Consider the following 14,921-nt stretch of genomic DNA (forward strand, 5'->3'; position numbering starts at 1 on the left):
GAAGAGTTTTTTCCTTTTGTCAATGTTATGACGAGACCGGAGGTGGCGTTCCACGGTCCCTGCTCCCCACTTTCCGCCCCACGGTGTCCAGTTCCCGCTCCGCGGTCAGCGCTGGCTCTCTCTCTCCCAGCGTGTTTAACGGGTGAGCCTCACTGGTCCGGGAGGCTGTCCAGCTGCAACCAGAGAACCGCTGTGACAGGACATAAACACTTGTATTGGATAGTATTCTACCTGCTGATCGAGTCACTGGAAAAGTCCCGTGCCCAAAGCTGAGTTCTTGATTGGCTGATGTGACACAGCGACCTGTCTAACTTCAGGCATTTAACATTTTGGCTGTGCCACTTGATTCGCGCCTCGCCACTAAAATTGGACTGCTGGCAGACCTTCACACCGCTGGGCTTCAATTCGCCTCAGAGCGCATCTGGACCATTGATTAACATTGGAGCTGGCCGCTTCTGCTACGCGAATCACGTTTGGTTGAATGCACCTTTAGACTGGGGGCGGAGCTGGCAGAGCAGTCTCTTCCTGAAAGGGGTGGTCTCACAATGTTACGTCAGATTGTAATTAAGCTGGAAAATAATATTTTGATACCATGCTGTTGTACATACATACACTCAAATGGAAAAGCTCTCTGCTTCAAAATAGTAAATGAGACATTGAAGCCTATGCTTGTTTGCAATTTTATGCATTTCATGAAGGCCCAGGAGGTGCGCAGGAAACCTGGGTTGCTTACCAGAGGGCGCAATGATCTTAATCCAGTGGGGGTCGTTAGGCAGGGTAGCCAAAGATTTGTGCCCCCAGCCTAGATGAAACACAGGGTTGTGTCAGGAAGGGCATCCAGGGCGAATCTCTTCCAAACCACCATCAGTGAAAGATGTTTCAGTGTAGTGACCCATGATGTGCTGAAAGGTGAACCACAGCATCAATCCTCACAGCATCATCTTCTCCAATCTGAATCCTTTCCCCCTCCCCTGCTATAAAACTCTGTGGGCGTTTGCTCTGCTATTTTCAGCAGGTTTGTCATCCCCCTGCAGACTAGCCTCTTCTCTGTACTGGGTTGAGATGCCATAACAAGTCAGTGAGGCTTAAAACAGGATTGTGATTGCACCAATTCAATTGAGCTTGAGTAGGTGCTCACTCAGATTAATTTGAGTCGCTGGATCCAGGCCAGGCATCAGTGTCAATAAATGCAAGTATGGGTTTGTGTGTTTGATGATCTCCTTTGAGAGTCTTGAACAACAAAGGACAGCAGCAACAGATTTAGTCATACATTATTTATGAATTTTACAAATCACATAAACAACATGGAATATGTAATGTAAAGAAGAGAGTAAAACTTGGATCCCTTGTTATTCTGTGGATTGCTGCCCCATCATTCCAGCTGGCTAAAGCAGATGGCTTCCCACCCTGAGCTCTCTGTTTTCATATTTACTATATAGCAGAGGTTCTTAACCTTTTTCACACCGGGGCCCAATTTTCCCAGTACAAAGTGAATCAAGGCCCATTCAAATATTAAGGAGAGTGAAAGTAGATTTTTTGTTATGCCGTTACTGAGATCCATATGATCAGTTTCCTCTGGACTAAAATCCAACGAGAGCCGCAAAGTCCCCACCTCAAAGTTAGAAAAATACTTTAGTTTTACGTTTTTGTGGCCATTGAGACATTTATTAATAAATTATAGCTTTAAAATAATCCCTAAAATTGAGTTTTTCTTTATAAAATTAACTTCTTTTACTTTTGAAAGTAGCTCATGCAAGTTCCTTTCAAAATAAAATCATCTTGTGTTTGATCAGATCCTTCAGCTGCAGCAGATTTACTTGAACTAAACATGTAATAATGTCTTTTCTATCATTGTACTTTAGTATTCCTTCATCTTTTTTCTCCTTTGACTATTGAATACAAACACAACAACTTTGGTGTAGAATACAAATATTTTTAAAACTAAATGTAATAAGATGATGTCATTCTGATAATAATCCGCTCTGATAGCAGATTAAACATTTTACCATTTTTTTGCTCATTTTTGTTTAAATCTAAGCATAAGTAACAAAATGTAAATAATTAAAGTAAATGAACCAATGCTTCAAAACCATCATTTATTCAAATTGTTTTTTTTCAAACCCGAAGAGCCACAATGGAGGAGGGAAAGAGCCGCATGTGGCTCCAGAGCCTCAGGTTGGAGACCCCTGATCTAGTCTCATAGTCCATTCACGTCCTGCTGGATCTGTGCGCTGCACAAGACTGCTCCGCACCAGCACGCGCTTAGCGCCCCGTCTGCATGCGCACATAGCGCACTTCCATACCCCGTCATGTGCGCGCCAGCGTTATCGCTCAAAGCAAGCTCACATTCATCCATCAAGTCTTCAATCACTCTGCCATTAGTATCTGTATGTACACCTTTCATTCTTTGACGGGATACCCGCTGTAGCATTTATCACTCCAGCAATGAATGTAACCAAAGCCAATTTATCAAGGACAACAACTTCAGCATTTACCTGAGGCTGCCTCTGTACCACACGTGGTCCCTGCTCAACATCCATAAAGTTAAAGTCCCACTATTTGTCATGCACCTAAGTGTGTGAAATTTGTTCTCCACATTTGACCCATCCCCTGGGGGAGCGGTGAGCTGTGGACACAGCCGCGCTCGGGAACCATTTGGTGGTTTAACCCCCCAGTCCAACTCCTTAGTGCTGAGTGTCAAGCAGGGAGGCACTGGGTCCCATTTTTAAAGTCTTTGGTATGAATCGGCCGGGATTTGAACCCACGACCTTCCAGTCTCAGGTCGGACATTCTACCACAAGGCCGCTGAGCTGGTTGTTGAGTGTCCTCATTTGTGTAGCTATAACAGCTTCAGCGTAAGAAATGTTCCTTTCCATTCTCACTTTCTGAACAATGCGTTCCTGTTTCATTCGTTCACACCCAACATATGCAACACTATGCTCCCCTCCACAACTACAGTATTTCGGTTGCACTCCTGCCCCACACTTCCCATAGTCATGATCCCTCCCGCACCTAGCACATCTTCTCTTTTCTTTGCAGTTTCTTGCTAGGTGGCCAACGCGTTGACAATAAAAGCACCTCAGCGGCTTTGGAGCAAATGCTCTCATAGGGAAGCTAATAAATCCCTGAAAAACTTTTGCAGGTAGAACGTCTTCCTCAAACTCAATCAAAATGCTTTCACTATCCACTCTAGAACCATCTTTTGAGGACTTCAGCCTTTCAAGATTAGCAACCTTCCCTCCTTTCATATTATCCCTAAGGTCCTTTAAACAAACAGACACTGGGACCCCTGTAATGACTCCCCTGCACCCATTGCCTCTCCGGGTCCCCACTCTTCTTGCACTTTCCACCTTCAGTTCCCCCAACTCTTTCAGAGTGAGAGCTTTGTTAAGCTGTTCCTCATCAACACAATGTATCAGCAGGTTCCCATCAACAAGGATTTTCAAAGACTTAATATCCCCTAGCTTGTTACCCAGGGCCGACGTCAATACAAATGGACTCAGCTTCTTGATACTTGCTCGAGCTTTGTCATGAAACCTCAACACAACTATAAAACTATCAACCTTATCTCCAGATGCACAAAAAAGGTCATTACCGCTGACGTTATCATTCCTCACCCTTTTGTTCCTAACGGGAAACTTGTTTGCAGACCCTGGCTCACTTAGCTCCATTCCATATTCAGCTTCCTCCTCCAATTCACGGAAGTCACCCCACCCAACTACTTCTGACCCATTCACGGAACATTTGTGCTCAGCCTCCAGTCGATCAACATTTTTCAAAATTCTCACTTTTTTCCGCGTCATTGGGTTTGCTCCACCAGCTGATGATGACACCATCTCCGGTTATTATGCTCCAAATCAGCCTCCCTTACACTGAGCTTCTTCCCTTTTATAGGTCTTAGCTAATTGGCTGGCCACACCCAATAAGGAAGTCACCTTAACCAAACAATAAATAAAAAAATCAGACAAAAGACAGAAGTGCCTTTGAAACTATATATTTAAAGTCCTGTAAACAAAACGGACATAAATAAACAAACAACTCAAATCATTAAAAATAAAAAAGTTATCAAACAATTTTCAACCCTTCTCACTTCCTGTGCACCACATTAAACAGGAAGTCACTGCCTTGGCCACCATTTTGTCCTGTGAGCACCAGGAAGAGGAGGTGAGACATCACAAAATCAATGAACAACTTTATTTTATTTATTCACTTTAAGTGAAAAGTAGATGCTACTTTGTCACAATCATGCTTAAGATTTATTTTAAATGTTTCTTTAATCTTTTATGTAAAGCACTTTGATTTGCTGTGTACATGAAATGTGCTATACAGATAAACATGCCTAAGATTCTTAATTTTTTTCCATGATGAAAAAAACAGTTTATAAAGTTTTTAAAAACCTTCAGTTACCATAGCAACAAGACTTCCCAGTTTCTCTTTCCTTTGCGTTTGAAATTGTGTTTCTCTTTTTCTTTTAGACAGACATTTAGTAACTGGGGTTTACTATGTTTAAAATGCATAGATTTATGAGCGTTTTATTTGAGGTCAGCCTTTAAATCCCAGATTCGTGCTTGCTTGAATGAGCACCCCCTGGTGATCCTCATTACTTTGATACACAGAGCTTTCAGTAAATCCTCAAAATTAAGGTTTTGTTAAAATTATTTTCAAACTTAAATGCTTCTTTAAATGATTCTGCTCCACTTATTGGTTGGAAGCTTTGTTGTTGCTAGCACCTGCTTTCACAACAACATGAAACAATCTCTTACTACTTTAGATGAAGAAATAATAGACTTTTCTCCTTTTTAAGTGGCTCAGTCAGCAAGCCATATGTTCAAACACAGATTAGGGTTTGTTTTGCTGTATGTCCCTCCGCATGAGGCTACCAACCCACAGGGGAAGTATGTCTGCTGAAGTTAAGAAAAAGAAAAGGGAAGGATTTGAGCATGATAATAGAAAAAAAAAAAGTCTTTCTTTTTTAAAGTAGAGAACGGTGTGATCTACATGTTACTTGTCTGTCTTGTAAATTGAACACACAGTTTTTTGCTCATGTGCTTGTTCAGGGCATTGGTTGAGGACATTGACAGATTATGTATTTTTGGATAAGATGCTCATGGCATTACATGCAAAAAAAGTGCACTAAATCCTTTAAGAGCTTGGGTGTGTATGGTTCGAAATAGTTTGACTCAAAAACAGAAACAATTAAAAAAAAACAAAGTCATGCACAATGAGTCCTTAACTGTTAATCATCAACCTTTTGAAAGAATTGTCCATCCGTCCGTCCATCCATCCATCTGTTACTGACTATGTTCAACAAAGATTATGTACTGTATTTTAATCTCAGTTATTTTTATTTCATTAACCTTCTTTTATCACTTAAAACTTAAACAGAACTCTTCTGTGAAGTAGCTTTAACAATAAAGTAAAAATAGTGCAACTATCAACTTGAAAAAATAATTTTTATCTAGTTATATACAGTGGGTGATAATTAGTCATGTGGGAAAGTTTTGTGAATTTAGCTTTAATATCTTTAGAACTATTTAACCAAATTTGTTTCACATCTTCATTTAAAATTCTTAAAAATTAACTATTACTCTGTTGTAGCATAAATATGATGATGGTAAATGGCGTATAATTGTATAGCGCTTTCTACCCTCCTTCGAGGGCCCAAAGCGCTTCACAGTCACAGACCCATTCACCCATTCACCCATTCACACACACATTCACACACTGGTGGTGGCTCCGCTGCCGAACACTGGCGCCAACCTCCCTCCAGAGGCAACTCGGGGTTCAGTGTCTTGCCCAAGGACACTTCGACACATGGGTGGGCAAGGCGGGAGTCGAACCCGCTCACTTCTGATTAGGAGTTGACCGCCCTACCACTGCACCACGGCCGCCCCCCCATGATGAGTGTTCATGACTATCTGGTATCATTAGAACCATGTATTATTATTATTTTTTTAATCTTAGTTTTCAGAAGCAGCCAGCTCCAATGTTAATCAGTGGTCCAGACGCGCTCTGAGGAGAATTAAAGCTCCGCGATGTGAGCGACGGGGACTGCGTGAAAGTCTGGCAGCGGCTCCATGGTTCTCTGGTTGCAGTCGGACCAGTGGGGCTCGCCCATTCTGCACGCTGGGAGAGAGAGAGCCACTGCGGGAGTACTGATTGCGGGGCGCCCCATGTGAACTGGGCACCATGGGGTGGACACCATGGACCGGGGATCACGAAACGCATGCGGGAACCAGGGAGCACGGGGAGGGAACCGGGGAGCATCGACCGCGGAACGCAGAGCTGGGAGCGGGGACAGGGAAGCGCGGGGCGGAGAGCGAAGTACCGAAATTGGCACAGACTAGGAACTGAAACCAAAGAACGGCCTTGGCACTGGAAACGCATAAAACCCAATTGATGCCCAACAGATCAGTGGCATATGCCGGCAAGATGCTGTGGGGGTTGCCAGCTCAGGTCTCATCGAGACATTGAAAAAAGGAAAAAAGCCTGGTTCCCCCCTAGATCTCTCGCGGCGGGGCGGGCGATTGTCTGGAGCGTGGGGTGGGTCGCCCTTGGCGGGCTCTGGCTCGTACCTGGGGCGGGTGCCGCTGGGTGGTGGTAAGCTGCTCTTCTGTAATAAACCCGGGGACACCAGTGAGATCAAGGAAGTTCTAAACTAAGAAAAAAGGGCGTTCAGGAGCAATGCCCAAGAGGAGATGAAGAAGGCCCAAAGTGAACTCAAAACATGCATGAAGGAGATCAAAGAGGCATGCAGGATGAAGCCAGAAAGGAAGCAGAAAAATAACATGTGGGAGATCTACAACAATATGAAAACTATTACTGACCACAGCAAAGCAGGTGGGGTTGTGGGGGGCAGGGGCCTGGAGAGAGCTGAGGAGCTAAACATTTTCCTCAGCATGTTCGACACCCCCTCGTCAAGCCACCCTCAATCTGATGGCCCCCTTCCATAGCCCACCTCCAACCTTCCTGATCACAATCAATCATCACCATCCCCCGCCTTGTGTAACCCCTGCCCCCCAATGGGCCCCAACTATCACCCTTCTTCCATCACTGCCAACCAGGTGAGCAGGAAGCTAAGACAACTCCAATCCAGGAAGGCAGTACCCACAGCTCCTAAAGATCTACGCTGATGAACTGGGGGACCCTCTTCAGCAGATCTAAAGCCTGAGCGTGGTGTTGGGGAAGGTACCTTCAAAGTGTCCCTGTCCCTTAGAAGAGTCGCCAGTTGCACGCCAAGGCGACACTGGAACGACTGGTCCTGCAGCTTCTGGGACCCCTGGTGCAGCGTGGAAAGGACCCTCTCCAGTTCGTCTACCAGGCCAAGGTGGGAGTGGAGGATACCACTCTCTACCTTCTCCCACCAGACCCTCTGACTCCAGTAGAAGCACATCTCACTAGCTATAAACCCCGCCTAGTAACCTGGATTATGGACTATCTGGTGAACAGACCACAGTTTATCAGGATGGGGAGCTGTAGGTTCTCCATGCTGACCAGTAGCACAGGTGCCCCACAAGGCACAGTTCCTTTGTCCCTCTTCTTCACCACTGACTTCTGCTACAACTCTGGTACATGACACATGCAGAAACTATCTAGCTATCTAGTAATCTAGCTAGTCCTCTCTCTGTGTCTGTCTGGCTGATGACACTGTCACTTGGATAGTCTGTAGGATTCAGGTTTGGGTTGATACAAGTGGAGGTTGCAGAGATGAAGATGTTGCGGTTCTCTTTGGGAGAGACCAGGATGGATCAGGAATGAATCCATCAGAGGATCAGATCATGGTAGGTGTTGTGGAGATCAATGCAGGGAAGTAGATGGATATCTTTGGAGACCATGAGAGGAGTAACGCCAGAGTCACACCGGACGCAATAGCGCCGCGCAGCGACGCGAAGGGGAGCGCACGCCGCTTCGCGGCGCTCTATTGGTCACACCAGACGCGATTTTTTTCTGCGACGGTCGACAGGCGCTTCTGCTAGAGCTATTGCTTTTTTTGCCATCATGGTCATTAACCAGGATATCTCCCCGTGTTTCTGCTAAAAGGGGATGGTCTCTGCCCCTGTTGACACAGACCCCGCCCCCAACTCCGCAGTCGACCCACTTCATTGATCGGTTTGTGCGCGCGCGTGCGTGTCTGTCTGTTTTGTTGTGTGTCTGTGTGCACGCACGCGCTCCCACGTGTTTCCGTCGGTAAATTAATAAGCTAAAAATATTACCTGATGTTTCTTCCAAGAAGAACCGCTCCTCTGCCTCTCTCTCGTTCAAACACAGCCCCATGTCTCGCTCCAGTGTGCCCCCACTGCATTGGGGTTCCTCCGTCTGCCCTGTTTTTTTTCCTCCCAGAACCCTGCAGCCCAGCACATCCGCTCCAGAGATCTGAGGTGTCCGGGGTGGGGGCTCTCGCGCACGCGTGTCTGTGTGTTTTGATTGTATGCATATTTTCATCTCTACAGTCTGTTTAGACACAAAAACATGTTCACATTTGTCAATCGCGGCGTTTTATTGTGAAAAATTGGTTCTATTTTGAAAATAAACCGGATTTTCTCATGTATTTTGATGCAACTTCCTGCCAACATTGACGCGGAGCGCTCGCGTCTCGCGGAAGAAATAGGCCAGACGCCGAAACGTTGCGCTGCACCGCGCGGACCCTGCGCGCCGCTGCGCGTCGCTCCGCGTCGCTCCGCGCCTGGTGTGACCGACGCCATAGGTAAACATGGGCGCCGAATGGAAGCGCACGCTGTTCCGCGCCGCTTCGCGGCGCTATCGCGTCCAGTGTGACTCCGGCGTAACAGTGATGTTTGGATGCTGAAGTTGGAGTTACTAGGAAAAGATTCCGGGATTCTGGCATTTTAGAAATTATTACACTTTAGTTTGTGAAACCCTAAACCAGTGTTTCCCAACCCTGGTCCTCAGGGCACACTGTCCAGCATTTTTTTAATCCAACCCTGCTCAAACACACCTGCCTTTGATGACTGTCATTGTCAGGCTTCTGCTGAGCCTGATGATGAGCTGAATCAGGTGTGCATAAGCAGGGCAACATGGAAAACATGCAGGACAGTGTTCCCCGAGGACCAGGGTTGGGAAACACTGCCCTAAACAATAGGTTTGCTCAAATTTTTTATTACTTGGTCATTCTATCTACAGGAAGACTTCTTCATAGCAATTAACTTTGATCATGGTTTCTCGTCTTAAAAAGAGAGCATGTTGGAATATTAAGATTTGGATCAGACTTTGCAATGCTCATTTAACAAAACTAGCAACTATATTTCAGACTTTGAAGGCCTCATTTAGCATGTGAATGTTGTGGTAATTAAAAAAAATGAAAATTTTCAAATGACTATTGAGGGTTGTCTAATTGTCTGATGGCTGAAAGCAATCAGAGTATGTTATTGTAATTTTTGTTTGTTTTTTGAAGAAAAGTTGGCATCAGAAAGCATTTTTGGTATAGAAGATACTAGAGACACCACCCACATTTGTAAGTTTCAATTAAGCATCCCGCACAACTTGAGGATAATGGGGTTTGGCCATATATGATGAATGCAACATCCAGTCATAATGCATTGCTTCTTTTAATAACTTAATTCAACCACGTTCCCCGTCTAATTGGATCCAATTAAACCTAAAATAGGAGTGGCTATTTATTTCTAACCAAATGATGCCAATAACATTTTACATATACAGCAAGTGTGCAATTTTTTGTCTCAGTGTTCACCTTATATGAAATAATGTGCTTGCATTCTCCTTTTTTGGTTCATTCCAAGACACTGCTTTAATATTTACTTTCTCCAATTCTTAACAAAGAAGAGCCTTTCTCCTAACATTAGTGGTTTCTACCAAAGAGGTTTGTTTGTCTAAGCATCTGCTTAGACAATTAGTTATTGTTTGACTTATGGCTTAAGGACTCACACAGAAAATGTGAACATTTACCCCCATTTTGTACCACACACAAACACTCAGAGCAAGCCTGCCCGGATACCCTAAAGCCCTTGTTGATTAGCTTACTGTTAAGTATCCAAAACCAGGGTGTGATGGTGAACAGGTCTGAAAAGGTTGCTTTCAGTCCAGAAGAATCAATGCAGACTTGCCCTGGGCTACAGTCTGACACAAATGTGGATTAGCCAAACTCCATGCATGCTGCCAATAAACAGCCTTGATGTAATGGCAGGGGACTGCTGTCCCAAAGAAAAGCCACTGACTAGAATGCACCTTTAAGTTATATTTGTTTACCAACACTTTTTCAGTTCTTTTCAAATCCCAACATTCCTTAGTTTATATCAACATGGCACCAAGGCTTAAATAGAAAAGAATCAAACATTCAGCAAAAGAGTAATGTCATTTTGATTAATCTTGGGTTCCCTCAAACAAAGTTATTTACAAGAAATTGTTGTTTTACCTTTTCATCCCTATAAACACTCATTAAATGAAATACTCTGAACACTTGTTAGGTGTCAAAGGTACCTTTGAATCACCTTTTAAATCCATGGATGATTTTCCGCTGGGGCGTTCTGGATTGAAGGAGCAGTTGTTTCACACACGGATTCAGATGACACAGAGTGTCAGAGTCAAGTTTCAGGGAGTTGTTTACCAAACAACATATGTTCAATATTTTCTGTTTTAGAACTACTGTGTTTTTTTCTGGAGACTTTTTTCATAATGTGTCCCTAATTTATCAGATATAGTTTCCATTCTCCAGAAAGAATGCTCTAAATGTACCACACTCTGATCAGGGTCTGGTGATGCCTCCTCCCCCCCTTTGCAGTGTTAGCGCCTACCTATGCCAACCACCATCTCTCTCTCTCTCTACATGCATAACTGGGATGGTGGGTGTAAAAATAGCTGGATAGGGAGGTGGCAGAGAGTGGGTGGGTGTGAGGGGTTATTTGTCAACGTCAAAGAGCTGAAATTAGCAGTGAGAAAGCTGGCTCTCTGCTGCCTTTGATCAGGGGACGACTTGAGTCCAGCTGAGTTGAGCACTCTGCAGATGCTTTAGCAGCGTGAGATTTGAGGGAGGTTTAGGGAGATCTGTTGGGGGTCTTAGACAAAGGACCAGGGAGGCAAAGACAGAGAAGATTATGACCTTGATATACTGAACCCTCTTAGACTCACTCTGATGGGATGGACTTGAGTGCCTTCCACCATGGGCAACACAGCCATGTGTAAAGTGTGTGGCTCTGAGAAAGGCTTGAGAATAGTTGGGAACCAGTTTAACCAGGACCAGAATGCATTGCCAGACTACTACTGTGTGGATCATTTTCCTGTTGAGCCTTCATTGATGCTGGTAAGATCCTCTAACAAGTGTAGCTCTGACTGAATCTGTAATCTAAATGAGAAACCTGTTTGGGGTCATGTATGTAAAAAGCATGGAAAGACCTGATCTAAAGCATCTTGGAAGCCCTGGGTCAAACAAGCACAAAGTGTTGTTTTTCTTTCATTTGTGCTAATCTTAGTGGAAATATATTTTTCACACTTTTTGTCATAAAAAAATGATAACAGTCATGATAAAATGCTAATACTGATCAGAGTCAGTATTTTGGTATCATGGATGAAATGTAATGAATTCTGTACAGCAGTGGGAATGTGTGTGTGATGTGACCCTCACTCTTCATTAACTAACCGGTGTGACATTTTATTGTAGAAGTGTTTCTGAATACACACCTTCCTGCTGCTCATGTGTGGGGCAGCAAAGAGAGCTCTGGAGCATTTTTCACAGCTTCTTGTGTTTTCAACAAAGGGGTTACATGTAAAGAAACTTTTCTAAACATTTAATGAAGGATCCATATTTTTATGAAGTAAGTTTGTATCTCCCTTTTAGTTTTAAATTTTAGATCCTGGATTAGTTTCAATGTTTTTCAATAACCAAAGGAGTTAAATACTAAAACACTGACTTTAAGTCATTTCACAGACCTAATTGTTAAATGTGAGTTCAAGACATAAGTATTCTTAGATTCAACATTTTTGAAGTGAAGCATCCGTTTTAAATTTTTTGAAGCAAATTTTTTGTCAAGATTGAGTTTTGAATTTTAAGAAATTAAAATGACACGTCTCTTTAAAGGCCCATCAACGAAACTGTTGGCCCAAAGGTCATGTCACACTGCTGCTGCGAACAATTTGCCAATTGTCCACGGATGTAATTTTGGTCTTTTGGGATACATTCTTGATATATATAAGTTTTTCTTCGGTTCGTCATTTGTTAATGTGAGCAGATGTTCGTCAAGGGTGTAGGGCAGGGGCCCCCAACTGGTGGACCGTGGCCCAGGTCCAGACCCCGAGTATCTTTTATCCGGACCACCAAGCATTTTTTTTTTAAAAAGTATGATTTTACGTTTATCTTCACCAACAGCGATTTTTGATCAGGCATGGTAAATTTATCGAGTGATTGAGTGAACAATGGCGCTGTCTAAAATTAGAAAACTGGACTCTGAAAATTGTGTCTTTTGAGATGAGTGGACCAAAGCTTTCGCTTTTATTTTGCCAGCAGTGAGTTCTACAAGATTAAAAGCATCTGGAAGCTGTTTCTTTTGTTAAAAGCACCGATATCAAGTGGAGCTACTTGACAAAACCCAAAACTTTTGACATAAATTACCCGCCACAATCGGCGACGCGGGCACAGAAAATACACAAACTGAAATGACAATACCAGTGTACTTCCCAGAGACACTAAAAGCACAACAACGGGCTTATGAGTGCTCATATGGATGGATTTTGGGCAAGCACAAAAAGTGACTCAGAAATTATCAAAGATTGTAGAAACTATATTGGCGGGGAAAAGAGAGACAGCAGCTTCAAGAAAAGGTCCGACAGTTACGTTGATCCTGACAGAATGTTTCCCTGGTCTCAGGCATCACTGATTTGTTTTGTAACACTCACATTTTGCTCCAAACAACATAAAAAGAAGATGGATGAAGGAAAAGACAATTCTGTGTGTGACTTGGTGACTGCTGTTCGGTCTTTTCAGAAGAAACTGAACATTTTCCTTCAGTGAAGAATATTAAAGGGATCCATGTCCCTGCTCATTCTGACTTTATCAAAAAGTTGATTGAAAACTTTAAGACTTGTTTTGATGGCTTTACTTTGGGACACTAGCTCTTGATCTTTGTTAAAAATCCCTTCTTAGTGAAGAATGTTGTCATTTTTTTCAAAAGAGGCCACATTGTTACAAATGGACGAGAGCAGGCTGATCTAGTGCTAAGAGATCAATGTTAATCCTTTGATCCTGGTGTGCTTTGTGCTAAAATAGAAGTTTCCTTCTCTCATCAAAGTGACATTTTACACATTAACAATGTTTTCTCAGTCGGTAGAGCATCAGACTTTAAATCTGAGGGTCCAGGGTTCAAGTCCCTGTTCAGGCGATACATTTGGCTGCACGGTGGTGCAGTGGTTAGCGCTCTTGCTTCACAGCAAGGAGGCCCCGGTTCAACTCCCGGCTGGGGGATTTGGGACCTTTCTGTGTGGAGTTTGCATGTTCTCCCGTGCATGCGTGGGTTTTCACCGGGGACTCCGGCTTCCTCCCACCGTCCAAAAACACGCTTCATAGGTTAATTGGTGACTCTAAATTATCCCTAGGTGTGAATGTGAGAGTGGATGGGTGTGTGATTGAGGCCCTGCGACAGACTGGAGACCTGTCCAGGGTGAACCCCGCCTTCGCCCTTCAGTAGCCGGGTTAGGCTCCGGCACCCCCGCGACCCCGAAAGGGAGGAAGCGGTCAGGAAGATGAATGAATGAATGAACAATGTTTTCGTCGCATGTATTGCCCAAACTCTGAATTAAATGAAAAAACATTAAATTATAAATCTCAGGTTTTCAGAAAGTTCAAGTTCGGCTCTAGAAGAGAGAAGGTAGAGACTCAGGGGATTTTGCTTTTGATTTAGTAGTATTTATATAGACAACACATCAAACATAGACAGACAAAATGGCCATACAAAACCCTAACATTTACAATGACATGAAATATAAATATAAAGTCCGTTAAGCATTTGTTGGTCTGGAGTACACAGACCAATGTGGTCTCTCAATTACGCTGTTTGGGTTGAGAGAAGTAATCCAGTAAGAGATCCGGAGTACAGTTTTTCCAGCGAAGCAGTGAAGTGTGTAAGTTGTGGAGGCCACAGGAGCCTCCTACCAGCACGGACTGAGCACAGGATGGAGGAAGTCCCTCAGAAGGCTCCAGCACATAACCAGGTTCAGGTCTATGGGCTTTAGCTCGCCATCACTAGCGGCCTGCATGAAAGGACGGGGCCCTTGAAATTTATCTTCAGTGTATACACATTTTAGAATTCGATATCAATAATAAATAAACTCATGGTCTTTCAATCAGATATTGCGCAATATATATTCAACAGTGTACTGAGCACTGATAATTCATTTAACATTTACAACTTTTCCTAACATTACACAGTAATGTTTAATGATCAAAGTTCTTTTGAAGACACTGACATGAAAACATCAATACAAATGCATGTCATGTGGACAAGAACAGCTGAAATATAGCATTAATAACATACGCTAACCAGTTCTATGTCTAAACGGCAAATGCTAAATTAAAGAGTGGGCTCACCGATTCCAGGGCAAAGAATAACCAGTATGTTGTTTTTTCGACGTTTTTCGACGGATAGGTGGCTCCTTGTAGCACAACAAACATTTCCCAGCTCACCTACGTGTTCTTCGTCTTCTTCTTCTTCTTCTTCTTCGAATGCCTTTCCGGCAGGCTATACACCAACGAGTGCAATGGTGCCACCCTCAGATTATGAAGAAAAAAAAAAACTAAACTAGATCAAATTCTGAAAAACAGTCCAGTCTGACAAAGAAAGTGAAGGACAGCACATCTTACAGCTATATTCTGAACACATAATGGTATGATACATTGAAATGAAAAAGTAGAGATTCCTAAATCACTTAGTCGCATAAATAACACCTGCCTTTCAGCA

General features: G+C 43.4%; 1 protein-coding gene across 28 annotated transcripts in view; it reads left to right on the forward strand.

Moving 5' to 3' along the window:
- Positions 1-14,921, forward strand: part of ank2b (ankyrin 2b, neuronal) — a 203,536-nt gene that overhangs the window by 40,484 nt on the left and 148,131 nt on the right. For 10 of the 28 annotated variants that reach the window (XM_036216665.1, XM_024287855.2, XM_036216672.1 and 7 more), the window contains exon 1: positions 10,964-11,275. The exons of 3 other annotated variants lie outside the window; for them this stretch is intronic. In XM_036216665.1, coding sequence (XP_036072558.1) covers positions 11,135-11,275 — 141 coding nt within the window. In that variant the 5' untranslated portion in view covers positions 10,964-11,134. Of the gene's footprint in view, positions 1-10,962; positions 11,276-14,921 lie in introns of those variants that run through there. 15 more of the 28 variants (XM_036216673.1, XM_036216666.1, XM_036216689.1 and 12 more) reach the window with 3 other exon arrangements.

The sequence above is a fragment of the Oryzias melastigma genome, linkage group LG18 (assembly GCF_002922805.2).
Source record: "Oryzias melastigma strain HK-1 linkage group LG18, ASM292280v2, whole genome shotgun sequence".
NCBI classification, from domain to species: Eukaryota; Metazoa; Chordata; class Actinopteri; order Beloniformes; family Adrianichthyidae; genus Oryzias; species Oryzias melastigma.